This window comes from Theropithecus gelada, chromosome 5, assembly GCF_003255815.1.
Source record: "Theropithecus gelada isolate Dixy chromosome 5, Tgel_1.0, whole genome shotgun sequence".
NCBI classification, from domain to species: Eukaryota; Metazoa; Chordata; class Mammalia; order Primates; family Cercopithecidae; genus Theropithecus; species Theropithecus gelada.
Window position 1 is genome coordinate 7782717 of NC_037672.1, and position 18304 is coordinate 7801020.

General features: G+C 43.9%; 1 protein-coding gene across 2 annotated transcripts in view; it reads right to left on the reverse strand.

The window, feature by feature from the left end:
* Positions 1–18031, reverse strand: part of STK32B (serine/threonine kinase 32B) — a 440152-nt gene extending 422121 nt beyond the window's left edge. For both annotated transcript variants that reach the window (XM_025385064.1, XM_025385063.1), the window contains exon 1: positions 17345–18031. In XM_025385064.1, coding sequence (XP_025240849.1) covers positions 17345–17396 — 52 coding nt within the window. In that variant the 5' untranslated portion in view covers positions 17397–18031. The remainder of the gene's footprint in view (positions 1–17344) is intronic.
* Between the last annotated feature and the right edge of the window lie 273 nt (positions 18032–18304).

Below are 18304 nucleotides of genomic sequence, written 5' to 3' on the forward strand. Positions count from 1 at the left end.
TTTTTTTTTTTTTTTTTTTTTTTGAGACGGAGTCTTGCTCTGTCGCCCAGGCTGGAGTGCAGTGGCCGGATCTCAGCTCACTGCAAGCTCCGCCTCCCGGGTTCAAGCCATTCTCCTGCCTCAGCCTCCCAAGTAGCTGGGACTACAGGCGCCCGCCACCTCGCCCAGCTAGTTTTTTTGTATTTTTTAGTAGAGACGGGGTTTCACCGTGTTAGCCAGGATGGTCTCGATCTCCTGACCTCCTGATCCGCACGTCTCGGCCTCCCAAAGTGCTGGGATTCCAGGCTTGAGCCACCGCGCCCGGCCGGAGGCAGCTTTCAACACCAGGCAATCCAGCTCCAGAGTCTGTGCTCTTAACCACTACGCTATGTCAGGGGCATCCCTGCTGAAAGATTCCATGATGGACCTGGACAGGGGTCCTGGTACATCACAGATACACATAAGCACAAGGCCCATAGCCTATCTCTAAGCTGGGCTGGAAGGTGGAATGTAGTTTAGAGAGAGCTGCCTAAAAGAGCACATACTGCAACTCCAGCGTCGAAAAGAAAGTGTGGGGCTCAAACTCCCTCAAACTCCCTCAAGAACCTGATGTTGTGAACCTGGGAGGCGGAGTTTGCAGTGAGCCGAGATCATGCCACTGCACTCTAGCCTGGGCGACAGAGCGAGGCTCCGTCTCCAAAAAAAAAAGAAGAAGAAAAAAAAAACCTGTCATTACCTTGAACTAAACACAAACCCTTAAGCTTGGCATACCTTGCAGATCTCTCCACAGTTCCAACGCTGCATCTGTACAACTGCCATGCAGCACTACTGCTCATTCACACATTTACAAATCCATTGCAAAATTATCCATGGAACAAGTCACAAACTAAAGGTCTACAAAAGGTTAACAATATCATCGTGGCTGTTGTTAATAATAACATACTATATACTGGAAATCTGCTAAGGGAGTAGGTCTTACGTGTTCTTGCCACATACGTATGCACACACAATAGGTAACTATGCAAATAATGAATATGTTAATGAAAAAAATCTTACTACACTGAATATCATTGTTTTGTATCCATCTTAATTTTTGTTTTATTTCATTTTCTATTTATAGGAGTCACAATCTGGCTCCAATTTAAAGCAGAAACATAAAGTTTCCTTGCAAAAAAATTCTATTAAAGTCATGGTCAAGATAGAGAAAAGTATTAAACAATAGTACAGGTAGTACATGGCTATGGTAAAAAATAATAATAATAATTCTGCAGGTGGGATGCAAATTATTGAGTTTTGGGAAAGGCCAACTTGAGGGAAAGAGCTTTTCAGTTATACAGAAAGAAGTGAGACCAAGCACCACAATTACATCACCTGAGACAACTTAGTTAATCTCTTGGAAATCCCAATATCTCCAGGTATAAAATGGAGCGAACAAAACCTCTCTCACATTGTTGTTCTAAACATTAGATAACAGCAACTTAGCTGGAACTGGAGGCCATTATTCTAAGTAACTCAGGAGTGGAAAACCAAATGTTGTATGTTCTCACTTGTAAGTGGGAGCTCAGGTATGCAAAGGCTTCCAGAGTGGTATAATGAACACAAGACTCATATGGGGGGAGAATGGGAAAGGAGTGAAGGATGAAAAACTACATATTGGGTACAATGTATGCTACCTCAGTGACTGGTGCACTAAAATTTCAGACTTCACCATTATATTAGGTTGGTGCAAAGTTATTGCCATTGAAAGTTAACTTACAATGGATGAATTGTATAGGGTGGTGCAAAAGTTACTGTGGTTTTTGCCACTGAAAGTAATCTACACAATTCATCCACTTTGATATGGTTTGGATTTGTGTCCCTGCCCAAATCTCATGCTGAATTATAATCCCCAGTGTTGGAGGTGGGATCTGGTGGGAGGTGACTGGATCATGAGGGAGGACTTCCCACTCGGTGCTGTTCACATGATAGAGTTCTCATGAGACCTGGTTGTTTAAAAATGTGTGGCACCTCCTCCCTCTCTCTTATCCTCCTGCGCCAGCCATGGAAGATGTGCCTGCTTCCACTTCGCCTTCCGCCATGATTGTTAAGTTTCCTGAGGCCTCCCTAGAAGCCATCATGCTTCCTATACAGCCTGCAGAACCATGAGCCAATTAGACCTCTTTTATTTATAAATTACCCAGTCTCAGGTATTTCTTTATAGTAGTGTGAGAATGGACTAATACACACTTGTACCCTTAAAGCTATTGAAATAAAAATAAAAATAAAGATCATATAATGTTATGTATAAAAATGTTTGGCCCATGGTAGGTGTTTATTAAATATAATTTTATTTTCCCTTTCCCTAGGCTTTCTCCTTTAAATACTGGGAAGGAACCTGTAACCTTTATAAGGTAACACAGTGATTTTTCTTAGCCTTTTCTGATACTCAAGAACCAGCAGCTACAATGATAGAAACTTTCTAAAGCAGTGGGGCCCACAGGAGACACCTCAAGAGCCATAGATCCAGTCCTTGTGGCGATTACGGTCTTGTGGGGGTGACTGACTGATATGGTTTGGCTGTGTCCCCACCCAAATCTCATCTTGAATTGTAGCTCCCATAATTCCCACGTGTTGTGGGAGGGACCCAGTGGGAGATAACTGAATTATGAGGGCGGTTCCCCCATACTGTTCTCATGGTAGGGAATAAGTCTCATGAGATCTGATGTTTCATAAGGGAAAGCCTTTCACTTGGTTCTCATTCTCTCTTGCCTGCTACCATGCAAGATGTGCCTTTTGCCTTCCACCATGATTGTGAGGTTTTCTCAGCCACATGGAACTGTGAGTCCATTAAGCTTCTTCCGTTAATAATTACCTAGTCTCAGGTATGTCTTTATCAGCAGTGTGAAAACAGACTAATATACTGACTTAATGAAATAGCCACAAGAGCAAATGCAGAATTACAACTGTGTTCAATGCTATGAATGAGCATGCAATAATTTCAGGGGGCCTTCTAGGAGGAATTACCCAGTCTAGGAAGCAGATAAGGCATCTTGAAGATAAGAGGGAGATGACCAAGTCAAATGGGGTAAGATGGAGAATGTTTCAGGTGGAGAGAACGACACAGAGTAAGGTCCTGGGGCAGGAGTAAACTTTTTAAAAACTGAAATAATGGCTGTGTGGTTGAAGAGTATGAATAACAACATTGATCACAAGAGTAAGAAATAGCTAAATTTATGGGACAGTTGTCATCTGCGAGAGATTTGGCTGAAAACTTTAAGTGCAGTGACTAATTGAACATGCACAGTGAAGGGGAACACAGCTTGCGGTGAGGTAGGAGAGCTGGGCAGGTTTTAGACTACACAGGGTTTTGAAGGATGTGTTACAGGTTATAATCTTTGTCCGGAGAGCAATGGAAGCCATTGAAAAATGTTAAGCAAGGAACTGACACGATCATACTTGTGATTTGAAGCTATTTTCTAGCTGTTGGGTGGGGGATATTCTGAAAGTGCAAGAGAAGACAGGGAGGCCAGTCAGGAAGCCCAGGGGAGTCCACATGAAACGTGATGTTTGAATTGAGGTTGGTGTGGCTGGAAAGACGGGCAGATTTGTGAGCTATTCAGGAGATAAAATCGACATAGCCAGGTGCTTAATTGGATTTAGGGGGATAAGGGAAAAACCTGAGACGCTGGCTTCTGTAACTGAATGGATAATGACACTATACACAAAACTAGGAAATTCTGGAAGAAAATTAGTTCAGTGAAGTCATGTTGAATTTGAGATAATAATTCTTTTGAGATATCCAAATGGAATTATAAATAGGAAACTGGAAGTTTGGAAATCAGAGGAGAAATATGAATTAAGGTAAAAAATTATTGAGTCTGGCCGGGCATGGTGGCTTACACCTGTAATCCCAGCACTTTGGGAGGCCGAGGTGGGCAGATCACTTGAGGCCAGGAGTTTGAGACTAGCCTGGCCAACACAGTGAAACCCCGTCACTACTAAAAATACAAGAATTAGACAGGTGTGGTGGTGCATGCCTGTAATCCCAGCTATTTGGGAGGCTGAGGCAGGAGAATTCTTGAAACCAGGAGGCAGAGGTTGCAGTGAGCCAAGATCGCACCACTGCTCTCCAACCTGGGCAACAGAGCAAGACTCTGTCTCCAAAAAAAAAAAAAAAAAAGAAAAGAAAAAAATTACTGAGTCACTGTCACATAGAAATATATGACAGTTATTAATTTATTGACTCTCAGCTCCAAATCAGATTTGTGATATTGGAGCTGGACCCTGTAGACATTTCTAGACATTTTCCAGCTGGCCTCGTGTTAGGCATTGCCAATAGGCTGCCTATTCTGGCAACAATGCCTTCTCCAGAGACATCTGAATCACAGATTTCGTGGAGAAGGGGGCCACCTTCTAAGTTGCCAAATTCTTTTACGTGTTCACTCTTCCTCAGCCCTAGAGAGACTAGGTGTTTTGCTTAAGTTGCTGCTTCTATACCTCCTAGAGCCCTCTTTGACTCTACTTAGTAGTTAACCTTTTTACCGGTTGACAGTTCTTGGAATTACATTGTCCCTTTTTGAAAACTGGTATAGGTTCTGAGTCCTGACTGCATCCTGACTGATACAGAGTGACTAAACATGCAGAGGTTGACAAGATCACCTAGGGAGATAGTACAGAAAGCTAAGAGGTCCAACTGCTCAACCTTGAGGAACTCCAGCCTTCGTAGCAAGTGAGAGGAAGCCAGCCTTGCAAAGAAGGTGAAGGAATAGCCAGAAAAGCAGGGGGAAACCTTGGAGGGAGTAATGTCACCAAAACTAAGAGGAAATATTGCATCAATAAAAAATATGCATAAATCTTAAGGTGGAGAAGGTTTTCTTATGGAGAAATACATTTTTATATATTATATATAATTATATTATCATATTATATAAATATATAATATATAAATATATTTTATGTAATATAATAAATATATCATATATAATCATATTTTTATACATAATATATATTTGTGTATAAATATACATATTTATGTATATACATATTTATAACAAAATATAAACAAGGAAAGTTTAATGAGTATTACTAAATTAAAATGAAGACATTTATGATGTCAACAGATACCATAAAGGGCTTGAAAAGTGAAATTGCAAAATAGAATAAAATATTTGCAACACATAACTGACAAGGAAATGTCATGTAGACTATATAAAGAGCTACAAGTCAATCAAAGAAGACAGACTTCTAATTAAAAAAATAACAAAGTTATGAACAGGAACGTCACAAAACCAGAAACATGACTGGAAACTTAATATATAAAGACACTTCAACCTCAATAGTGACAAAATGCAATTTAAAACAATGAAATACTACTGCATGCTCAATCAATGGCCAAATATGAAAAGTCAACAGTAGTAAATATTGGCAAGAAAATAAAACGTATGCTGTCTGATAAGTTAGCTAATAGCCACATGTGACTTTGGAACACTTTAAATGTAGCTAACCCAGATTAAGACATGCTGCAAGTGTAAAATATGCACTCAATTTCAAAGACACAGTGTGAATAAACTAATGTAAAATATCTCAACAATGTTGAGGTTTATTACACAATGAAATGATAATATTTGGCCAGCACTGGTCAAGGCAGGTGGATCACTTGAGGTCAGGAGTTCGAGAGTAGCCTGGACAACATGGTGAAACCCCGTCTCTACTAAAAATACGAAAATTAGCCAGGCGTGGTGGTGGGCACCTGTAGTCCCAGCTACTCGGGAGGCTGAGGCAGGAGAATGGCGTGAACCCAGAAGCTGGAGCTTGCAGTGAGCAAGATTGCGCCACTGCACTCCAGCCTGGGTGACAGAGTGAGACTCTCTCAAGGAAAAAAAAAAAAAGAAAGAAAGGTAATATTTGGGGTATGTTTGGTTAAATAAAATGTATTATTAAAAACGACACATGTGGTTCCCATTTGTCGACTGAGTCATGTTTCTATAGAACAGTGCTGATGTAGAGCAATGGAAATGCCTACGCATGGCTTGTCAGAGTATAAATTAATATGATCATGTTGGTAAACAATTTGCCATCATCTTATAAAATTTGCACACACGACTATACTATGACCTAGCAGCTCTCCTGTGGCATTCATCCTAGAGAAAATCTGATACATGTGCAACAGGAGACATACACAAAATTGTTCACAGCTGTATGGTTCATAATAGTAAAAAACCAGAAGCAGTACAGTACAATCAGGGTCCGAAGAAAAAATAAATGAGTTATGCTACAGTAACTGAATGGAACAGTAATGAAAATGAATAGATGGCAGCTATTCACAGCAGCATGGATGAATTCTAGAAGTGCAATCTTGAGTGAAAACAGCAAACTATACAAAACCACATTAAACATGCTACCACTTTTATAAATTTCAAAAATAACAAAAACTGGCCGGGTATGGTGGCTCACGCTGTAATCTCAGCACTTTGGGAGTCCGAGGCGGGTGAATCACGAGATCAGGAGATCAAGACCATCCTGGCTAACACAGTGAAATCCCGTCTCTAATAAAAATACAAAAAATTAGCCAGGTGTGGTGGCGGGCGCCTGTAGTCCCAGCTACTCGGGAGGCTGAGGCAGGAGAATGGCCTGAACCTGGGAGGCGGAGCTTGCAGTGAGCCGAGATCGCACCACTGCACTCCAGCCTGGGTGACAGAGCAAGACTCTGCCTCAAAAAACAAACAAACAAACAAAAAACAAACCAAACACTGTATTGTATAGGAGTTCAAAAACGGTAAAGGGAGCGGAGCACATTCAAGGAGCTTCAGGGGAACTGTACATGCTCTATTTCTTCCGCTGGATGGTGAGGTTCATGAGTTGGCTCATTTTTTGTGTCCCAAAAAGACACGACTTACAGTTACCTGCTGCCTTCAAAAACAAAAAGCTCCTAGTCAGAGCTGCTTAATGCAAATGAGGAAAAGCTAGATGTAGTGACGTGAGAAATATGTTATCACTAAGAAAGTGAAGACACCAAGTGTGGACTGCTTTTTCATGAAGCTCTGTGATGAGAGTGAGGAGAGCTGGGTAGTAGATCTGAGGTAGCATGGGGATTAGGGAGAGCTTATCTTTAAAACAGAAGGCGCTCGTGTACAGATAAATACTGAGGAGAGGAGCTCTGCTTCTGGTGGACTGGAGTATTTTCGGTCAACCTTCCTGCTAAGTAAAACTACATATAACTGCACAAAATACACTTTTGAAAAATCTGTTTGGAGGAGTTATAGAGCTATCAAAGGAAGAAAGAACTTCAGGACAAATATCTGGGAGAAAGGAAAATTCAAAGAAATGGGCACAGCAAGTGGAACCTGCCAATCAGGCAAGCAGATTCCAAGAAGGTGAGGCGCTACTTTGGAAGCACTCGCAGGCTTCAGGCGGGGACAAACACTGAACATCGGAAACTACCAAAAAGGAGGAGGCTTGGTAAACACCCAGGCTTTGGTAAGAACACCACAGAGCTACATTCTAGCAGTAAGTGTGAAATATAGACCAGCACAGGACTTCAAACCATTTGAGTCTCTGTGAGGATTTAAGATGACGCATGATTCCTATTACCTCTAGCACAGATGCCTGCAAAGACCCGAAGGAAAATCTTTCTAGGAAATATAATATCGTCCAAAGCCTCGAATTATCTCTATACTATTTCCTATATAATACCCAGCATGTAATTTTTTTACAAAAAGGCAAATTAGAGGACAAGATAGGTTTAAAATGAAACAATAGACAATGGAAATAGACCCAGAGGGTTACTAAATAATGGAGTTATCAAACACACCTTCTAAATGAACTTGGTTAATATGCTTAAGACATAAAAGACAAGTTTTGAGAATTTCAGCAGAAATTTGAAAGACATAAAAGAGAACCCCCTGATAATTCTAGAACTAAAAAACACAATAAATAATATTAAGAAGTTAATGGCTGTACTTAATAGCAGACAGACCTGAAGTGACTAAAAAAGAGATAGGCCAGAAGAAAATATTCAGACTAAAAACAAGGAGAGAAAAAAGAACAAAAGACACAGAAGTATTGTCAAACCCAGACGGGGCTTAGTGATAAGGTCTAACGCCTGTGCAATTTGAGTTTGATCGTGCAAGGAGAAGGGGAAAATGTCAGAACCAAGGTTAAATGACAAAATTAAAATCCTCCAAAACTAACAAAGCCCCTAAGATACAAATCCAAGAAGCACTCACAACAAGCAGAGATGGCCAGATCATTATACCTATGCACATCATCATTAGGTTTCTGAATGGGAATATAAACTCTTAAAAGCAGTTTGGCAAGAAAAACGTACACGCTTAAAAGGAGGAAAAATAGAACGGGCAGCTGTCTTTTGCTCAGAAACAATGGAGGACAAAAGACAATAAATCATATATTCAAAATGCTGAAGAAAAAACCTACTGACATAGAATTTGATAACCGGCAAAAGAATCACTCATAAGTAAGGTCTAAATAAAGACATTTTCAGACAAGTACAAAGTGAGAAAATGTGTCACTACAAAGCATGCAATAAAAGAAATGATGAAGAGAATACTTCATCAAAGGTAATTAATTCCATTGGAAACTCCTAAGTGGAATAAAAAATAAAGTATAGAATACATGAGTAAATATAATCAATGATCTAAGGCTCTATATCAAAAACCTAGAAAAAGAACAGTAAATTAAACCAAAAAGTATACAGAAGAAAACTATTTTTAAAAAATCAGTGAATCAAAAAGAAAACAAATAAAAATTAAACCAAAAGTTATTTTTAAATTTAAAAACTGATAAACCAAGAAAGGCCAATAAAAAAAAGTGAAAAAGAAAGCACAAATTACCAAAATCAGAATTGAAAAAGGAGATATCACTACAGATCCTACAAACACTGGAAAAGATAGTAAGATGATATTGTGAATAACGTTATGTCAATAAACTTGAAACTTATCAATAATAACAGTCCTGGCCAGGTGCAGTGGTTCACACCTGTTATCCCAGTACTTACGGAGGCGGAGGCAGGTGGATCATCTGAGATTGGGAGTTTGAGACCAGCCTGACTAACATGGAGAAACTCTGTCTCTACTACAAATACAAAAATAGCTGGGCATAGTGGCACATGCCTGTAATCTCAGCTGCTTGGGAGGCTGAGGCAGGAGAATTACTTGAACCTGGAAGACAGAGGTTGCAGTGAGCCGAGATCACACCTTCGCACTCCAGCCTGGCCAACAAGAACGAAACTCTGTCTCAAAATAATAATAATAACAACAGTCCTTCACAAACTCTCCCAAAGTTTGGTAGACTTCCTAATTCTTTTAATGAGATCAGTATAACACTGATACAAAAACTTCATAAAGTCATTAAAAAATGTCTCTTCCTTCCTATTCTCTGACAGTGTTTGTAGAATATTATTATTATTTCTAATGTTTGGAAGACTTTACCTATGAAGACATCTGAGCCTAGACTTTTCTTCATGTGAAAGTTTTATTACAGATTTAGTTCTATTCTGATATTTAAATTTCCCCTGTATTATTTTCAGCAAGTTGTGTTTTTATAGAGTAGTTATTTTGTCCACTTCAAATGTATTGGCATAAAGTTTATAATATCTTCTTATTAAAAAGTTATAAACAAAATATTGGCAAATCAAATCCAAGAACATATCACATCATGATGAAGTGGTGTTTACCCCAAGAATGAAAAGTTGATTTAACATTTACAAATCAATCAGTATAATTCTTGTCTGATCAGAAAAAGGAGAAAGGTCACATATCGTCTCAATAGATGCAGAAAAGGGCATTTGTTTACATTCAACTGCCATTACCAATAAAAACTGTCAGCAAATCAGGATAGAAGGAAACATCTTCAGTGTGATAAAGGGTATCTACAATAACAATGCAGCCAATATAATACTTAATTGTAAAATAGCGAATGCTTTCTCCTTGAGGTTGGGCTGGTTTGGGTAGGTGTACCAGTCAGGAAAGGCGTGGGTACACGGTGGTAATGAGCAGCCCCAAATCTCAGTGACTTAAGATAGCAAAAAGCAGTAGCTCACACCTGTAATCTCAGCACTTTGGTAAGCTGAGGTGGGAGGACTGCTTGCACACAGGAATCCAAGATCAGCATGGGCAACATAAACCCCCAAACCCCAGCTCTACAATTAGCAGCTGGGCATGGTGGCTCATGCCTGTAATCCCAGAACTTTGGGAGGCCAAGGTGGGCAGATTACCTGAGGTCAGGAGTTCGAGACCAGCCTGGCCAACATGGTGAAACCCCATCTCTACCAAAAATACAAAAATTATCTGGGCATGGTGGCACCTCCCTGTACTCCCAGGTACTGGAGAGGCTGAGGCATGAGAATCACTTGAACCTGGGAGGCAGAGGTTGCAGTGAGCTGCTACCACACCATTGCACTCCAGCCTGGGAGACAGAGAGAGAGAGAGAGACTCTGTATCAAAAAATAAATAAATAAAATAAATAAAAAATAAATAAATAAACCAGCAGGGCATGGTAGTGCGTTCCTGTGGTCTACTTTGTAGGCTGACATGGGAGGACTGCTTGAGCCAGGGAGGTTGGGGCTGCAGTGAGTCACAATCACACCTCTGCACTCCAGCTGGGTGCCAGACTGAGACCCTGTCTCAAACAACAAAACAAAACAAAAAAAGATGGCAAAAGAGTCTGTCCCACTCATGCCATATCTTACTGCAGGCTGGCTAGTAGTGAGTGTGATCTCTGATCCATGTTGTTCTCACTCTGGGAACCAGACTGAAATAAGTTCCACCATGTAGATCACTGTGGTTGCTCCAAGACAGAGTGATATAAAGTGACACTCACTAGGTCTTCAGTACTTTCTCCAAGATGTGACATATATCATCTCTACTCAAATGGACCAAAACAAGTCACATGGTCTCACATAACTTCAAGGGGACAAGGAGGTATAATTTTGTGTGTGTGTATGAAAGTACAGGGGAACAGGATGTTGGTGAACAGTGATAATGTTCCCACATTCAAACAGGATAATGTCCCGCCTTGAAAGAATGAGATATTTATATTGATGACTTCACAGATGGAGCACTTGTGGGAGATGAAGCAGAGGCCAAAATCTTCAATGCATAAGGGTACTCCGAGGAGGTCACAAAAATCAAGGACTGAGAAGAGGAAGACTCCAGGACTGCTAACAATATTGACATCCATGTTTTCCTTGGTTGGCTCCAGCTAAGGGAATGACCTCAGTCTAACAGAGTCTGTTTTTCTCTTCTTAGGTAATTCAGGTCTGCCTTAACCAGAAATTCTCCTCTGGTATCCTAAACTATGTGTCCTCACTGTTCTCTAAACTAGAATATCCTTTTAGGGTGTTAGGACCCTCAACGTTCCTTGTAGAACAGTTTCTTCATCTCAGTCTGCCATTTCTCAAAGTCCAGATTTTAGCTAAGGGTGTAATGCTAACAATATCTGTTTCTTCCCATTCTCCCGGAAAAATGCCTAGGCTCAGCACCAGATTATGCTGTTTGATCCTGCTAAAATACTGATCCTTTATCTCTTGAGGTGTTTAAACCCTTCCCTCAAGACTCAACATAAATCCTGCCTCTATCCTAACACCTATTCACTTCAGCTCATACTGTCGAAAAGCCAACCCCCGAGCTCTAGGCCCCTTTGCGATCCCACAAAGCAGGAAATTTTGTCTTACCTAGAGAAAATTCCACAAAGCAGGAATTTTGTCTTACCTAGAGAAAGCTTTGCCTTCTCTCTCACTGGGAAGAGAGGTGACATCCCGAGTCATGATATGCAACAGTCAGAAATCATCACGGGCTGCCATTTAGCTGTGTCCTATCTCTTTTTGGGAATTTCTTATGAGTTCTCTGTGCACCATGATTAAGAGCCACCAAGCTACTGGCAGTGTAGGGTCCACTCTGAAAAACCAGTTCTCTGCTCAAGCAAGTCTCAGGGTCAAAATTGAAGGACAAGAGTAGGAAGGCTATTCTGGTCTCAAATCCAAGGCATAGTCTCCAATGACTTTACTGAAAATAAATCAGTTTGTTTCTCAACAGCTTCAGAACCCAAAGGAATGCAAGAAATTGGCCCCCAATAAGTGACTGTTTTCATCTTCCATTCAACAGATGGCCGCTCTATGCCCTCGTTGGCCTTATTCTAGGCCTTGCAGATACAAAGGTGGAAAACAACTGAGTGCTGTTCTTTAGGAGGTTGTAGTCTAGTGCAAAAGGTGGACGTGGAATCAAATGATTAAGTAGGATACGCCAAAGGGTCCCAGCCTGTGCTCCAAGGAACACAATAACAAAAGGTGTGGGGGATGAATGTTTTTTCTTTCTATCTGCCTGCCCAGCATCCACTTGCCCTTTTTCCGTTGATACTCCAATATCCCTTGGGAAAATTCTTCACATAGACCCTTATTCCAAATGCCTCAAGTGGAGCTGACGCTACCGCCTGAATCTAAAAGTAGGCATGTGACCCAGTCCAGCTGATTAGAGCCTCAAATCTCCCTACTCACAGTAACTGATTCAAGAATACCCAAGGCTCAATTAGAGCCCATCAAAGGCTCTATTTTTCTGCAATAGAAAATGGGACATTTTCTGCAACTACTACGAGAAAGATACTCTCTTTTCCATACTCAGAGTTCTGGAGCTATCGACATGGAGGCTGTGGGAGCCCCATGAAGAGACAGTCTGCCTGAGAATAAAGCACAGACTCCAGGAATGAAGATTCTTGATATTATAGGGAGCCTGGTTCCAGCCTTGGCTGATGAGATCGACACCTTCATTCATTCACTCATTCATTTATTCAACAAAAAATTACCAGACATCTGTTATGTTACAGGTGTTATTTTAGGCCTTAGGGATATAGAAGTGAATAAACTATGTAAAACCCCTACCTCAAGGAGCTTGCAATTCCTTAGGAAGAAACAATCACATAAGATCCCTCTACTGAAGGCAGTGGTCCCCAACCTTTTTGGCACCAGGAATCAGTTTCATGGAAGACAAATTTTCTATGGACAGAGGGAGGACAGTTTCAGGACGAAACTGTTCCACCTGAGATCATCAGGCACTGGTTAGATTCTCGTAAGGAGTGCACAACCTAGATCCCTCACATGCGCAGTTCACAGTAGGATTTGCACTCCCACCAGAACCTAATGCTGCTGCTGATCTGATAGGAGGCAGAACTCAGGGGTTAATGCTCCCTCACTCGCCACTCACCTCCTGCTGACGGCCCAGTTCCTACAGACCACGGACTGATACCAGTCTGTGGACCAGGGGTTGGGGATCCCTGATTTAAGGTACTTGCACTGAGTGGAGAAAAACAGACAATAACCAAGAAAATAAGTAAAATAAATATTATGACGGATGGTGATAATTGCCACCAAAAAAAAATATAGCAAGGAAAAGGATTTGGAATGACATTTTAAGTAGGGTGATCGATGAGGGTCTAATGAGTCAATAACATTTTCCTGGAGACCCAAAGGAAATGAGAGTGGACTGTCGGGGAAATGCCCTTGGGCAAAAGGGGCAGGTGCCAGGGCTATGGTGTGAGGGTGCAGGGCATGTTGGACAAACACGAAGGAGGCAGGTGAGCCGGGAGAGACAGAGGGAGGTGCAGTCTCAGAGGGTAGCCGTGGTGGGCATCCATAAGGAGTTCAGCTTTTATTTTCTCAATGATGCAAATTGTGCCTAGGGCTGGAAGGAGGATTTGAGGGTGGACTGAGCAGAGCAGAGGACTGATCTGGCCCATGGTATATTTTAACAGGATCAATCTGGCTGCTGCATTTAGGGGACAGTGACGGGACTAAGGACAGACCATTTAAGGACTTAGGGAGGTGACTATAATAATCCAAACAAGAGCTATGACCACAGCTTGGACAAGAATGGTAGTGATGGAGAAGGCAAGAAATGGCCAGAGCCAATTTATTCCCCTAAAAGCACTTTGTCAGCTCGGGCAACAGAGTGAGACCTTGACTCTAAAAATAAAAAAATTTAAAAAAAATTAAAAATTAGCCAGGCATAATGGTACAAGCCTATTGTCCCAGCTACTTGGGAGACTGAGATGGAAGGACTCCTTGAGCCTGGGAAGTTGAGGCTGCAGTGAGCTAAGATCCCACCACTGCCCTCCAGCCTGAGTGACAGAGTGAGACCTTTTGTTTTTTAAAAAACAACAAAAGCACGTAATGTTGCTTTTCCATCATTTGCAACTGGAGGAGGCTCAGCTAACGTGCCCTATTTCACCAAATCTTAGACAACATCCACAGTAAAGCCACCATTATTTTATGCAACACTTTGAAGAAAAGCAACTCTGCCAATTAATCTGTGGCATGATCCTTTCTCTGCTTATTATATATCATGTGAGCATGAACAGCTGTGACCACTTGCACACAATGAATTAAACTTTTGCCTAAAGAATGTGGATGATGGTCCTGTCACAATTACACAATGGCAAATATTTAGCTGTGGTTTAGCTTCAAAGTATTTAAATCAGACTTGTTCTGGTCAGGCAGGTGTTTGCATCTTCAACCTTCAACCAGGCAATGACTAGGTCTGGTAGAGCTTGTTTGTTCAGTGGACCATGTCACTCCCTGCTTAAAACCCTTCAGTGACTCCAAAATGCCTATAAGATCAAGTCCAAACACCTGACCATGGCCACTGGGCCCTTTAAGGTCGGCCAGGCATTCCGGGTTCATTTTTTATGCCTTCCAGCTTCGTACTCCACAGTGCAGGAGTACTAAGCTCCCTCAATGCCCCTACATGAGCCAGGCTTACTCTTTACCATCTGCCTTTGCACATACTCTTCCCTTTCTCTGAAACGTCCTTCCTCCTTCTATCAGCCACTTCTTCCCCCCAGGTAACTCCTGCCATTTCTGCAAGATGCCAGTCTAAAAGAGGAGGCCTTTTCAGATCCCTCCTCCCCACTCTGAGTTAGGGACCCTCCTCCAGGATATCAGCATCGCCTGAGCTCACCCACGTCAGAGCACTTACACACCCTGTGTTGTCCTGGTGGTTTACTTGCGCTGGGAGCAAATTGTTAACAAATTGCTAACAATTTGTTAACAAGTTAACACTTGCCTTCATTCTCCTCATATTCCTAGTCCCCAGCACAGGAGTGGGGGTGCAGAAGATACGAACAGTAAATGCCTACTAAATAAATGAGTCGGTTGGTGGCAAGTAATACTGTTTTACCTGTACAAGGAAATGTGTGAGAGATATACTGGCAAAATCAAACAAGTTAATGTTTCATTGGGCTGGAAGATGGCAAAATGAGGAGATCCCTAACCTTATATTTCTTTTTTTTTTTTTTTTTTTTGAGACAGAGCTTAATTCTTGGTGCCCAGGCTAGAGTGCAATGGTGCGATCTCAGTTCACTACAACCTCCACCCCCCAGGTTCAAGGGATTCTCCTGCCTCAGCCTCCCAAGAAGCTGGGATTACAGGTTCCTGCCAACATGCCCGGCTAATTTTTGATTTTTAGTAGAGACAGGGTTTCACCATGTTGGTCAGGCAGGCCTCTCCTGACCTCAGGTGATCTGCCCACCTCAGCCTCCCAAAGTGCTGGGATTACATGAGTGAGCCACCATGCCCGGCCTCCTAACCTTGTATTTTAACAAGCACCAAAATAGGCAGTTAACCTTAGGCCCAATCTGCTTATAGAATAAGGAACAGGAAGAGGAAAATCAAAAGGTTGGCTACACCAGAGATAACTATTTTGCCAACGAATATTTTCAAGCTGGGGATAAAACACAAAGACGGTTTTCAATATAAGGGTGGCAAATTTCCTCTATAAATAAAAGAGAAAGATGCTAGGAAAATTAGCAAAAGCATGACCTTTGGCCCAGGCTAGAACCACAAACCCATGCAATTGAGGGTGATGCTGCATAGTGTTCAAACTCTTATTGCGACATGCAAGAGCCTCCATCACCTCCGTGCCTACCTCTCCTCTGTCCAAAACTGGCTCCTTACCTGTATGTGCTCCAGACTAAAGACCAGGAAAAGCTGGGGCCTCTCAGTGCCCCCAAGACCCTGCACTGGTTTCTCAAAGCCCTTATCACCATGGACGGTCATTCAGGGCCATTAGCCTAGGAACTCCTTTAAGGAAGGCTCTCTTGGGCCTGACACAGCAGGTGCTCCCTTAACCTTGACTGTGTTCATCTATCTTCTTGAGAAGGGTTCTCCAGGCAGGCACGTGAGTAGCACTCACAGCCCTGGGAGTTCTAGAAGCCATCCATGATGTACGCACACAGCCAATGCCCTGGGTAATGATGACAGGCACAGCTTTCAAAGCAGACTGTCCTGCCCCAAGCCCAGCTCTACTTCTTACCAGCAGTGACCAGGACAGCCCCCTTTCTAAGGCAGCCACCTCAAGGGGCATGAAAAGGACTGAGTGAACACTGTGTGCTAGCATGGCTGGAACATAGTAAGTGCTATGTCTCAGCTCTTATCTGGGGCACAGTGGAGACTGGCGAGTCAGCACTGTAGGAAACCAGCTTTGAGAGGCAGAGGGCTCTTAACAGATAACGGCACAGCTCGGTACTGCTTGCATTTATAAGGCAATTTTCACGTGGATTACTAGTGGTTAAGCTTCAAACAACCCTATAAAGTAGCAAGTGGTATCATAACTTACATTTCATAGATGAGGGGACTAATGTTTCAGAGAGGTGAAGTAAGTTTTCCAGGGACACGCTGCACTGAAAAGAGGGTTCTGCTAGTCCAATACTGAGCTCTATCGACCTGAACCGCAAGGACCCAGCCAGGAAGTTGAGATGCGGTTGGAGAGCCTACACCACTTCTGCGCCAGGGAGGCTGCCCAGAGCAGGACGGAACCACAGAGTTTAGCAAAGTTTCCCTGGGCTGTCCTGGGTGACTGAAGAGAGCTGCATCCAACAGGCCCTTGCACGAGACCAAATGCGTCGTGGGCACACGCGCGCGCGCGCGGACACACACACACACACACACACACACACGGTGCAATCCGCTCCCCCAGGCCACCTCCGTCAGCCTCAGGCTCTCAAAGAAATCTCGGTTTCCTGGGGAGCCCGAGCCTAGAAACATCCAGACTAGTCTCCGAAGTCAACTCCTCCCTTCCACACCCCCAAGTGCAGGTTTCCGGTTCAACTCTCTGAAGCCGCCTCCCCAGTCCCGCGCTAGGCACCGTCCCGACCACTAAACGGCACGCGGTACCTAGGAGTTGCCTCAGCAGAAGCGCCACGCCTGGCACGGGGTCGGGCACACACTGCCTTCGCTGGGCGAAGTGGCCGTGCCTGCGTCCCCGCGCCGGGCAGCATGCGGTGCCCCGCAGGGCTCGGCCGAGTGTGGTGGAGGGAGGGGATGCCTGGCCCCTGCCCGAGCGGGGCGGCGCCAGGCGGGAAGTCGCACCCCTGGCCCTCTTACCTTCCTCATTCTCATCAAACACTGGGGGCTTGTGGGAGTGGTTCCCGCCCATATTCCGCCGTTGCTACCGCTGCTACATGCCCGGCCGCTGAGAAGCCGGATGCGGGATGTGGGACGCGCGCACAGATGCGGGATGCCGGGGGCGCGCCCAGTCCAGGTTGTAGCCGCGCGCGGAGCCCTAGGGGGCCGAGCGCTGTGCAGGGGCGGGGACTGCGTTCCCCTTCTCCTGGGCGCCGCTCGGAATGCGCTCGCCGGGACCCCGCGCCCGCCGCGTCCTCTGCCGTGCCCCGCCTCAGGCTGCGCTCGCAGGTCCTTACTCCGGTGCCCGCCCGGGAACCCGGGAGCTCCTGGCGCCGGGGCCAACGTGCGGCGCTCCTCGCCGACTACAGCGGGCGGGAGACGCGAGGCGGCGCGGAAGGAGGGGAAGGAGCGGGGGAGGAGGGGACGGGCGAAAGCAGCACGCAGTGGGCGGTGGCAGGGCGGAAGGAGCTGAGAAAGGGATCGGCCCAGAGGAATCTGAATACCTGCTCGGCCCTCCGTCGGCCGGGAACTCGGTCCCTCCAGGCAGTAAGCGGTTTGTCAGCACCCACTATGGCCAGGCCCCGGCTACGCGCTTTGTTAGCACCATCCCACATCCGCCTCCAACAACCCAGCAGTAAGAAAGCATCGTTCATATTTTAGAGCGCGGTAGACGGAGGTCCAGAAGTAAAGGGGCTCTTAGGTCTGTGGTTAGTCGGCCCTGGCTGCGAAGTGAGTCCCAGGACTCCCCGCTAGGCTGTATTTGCCCATTCGTATTGGGACGGGCAATGGAGTGTCTGCTGGCTCTCCAACTGACGCTGTTCCTCTTAAGATTTTTCTCCGTGTTTAATGAATGAAAGTATCTAGACCTTCTGGGACTAATCTGACCCCTTCATTGTACATGGGGAAACTGAGGCCCAAGACAGCCGTAGTTTGCCCCAA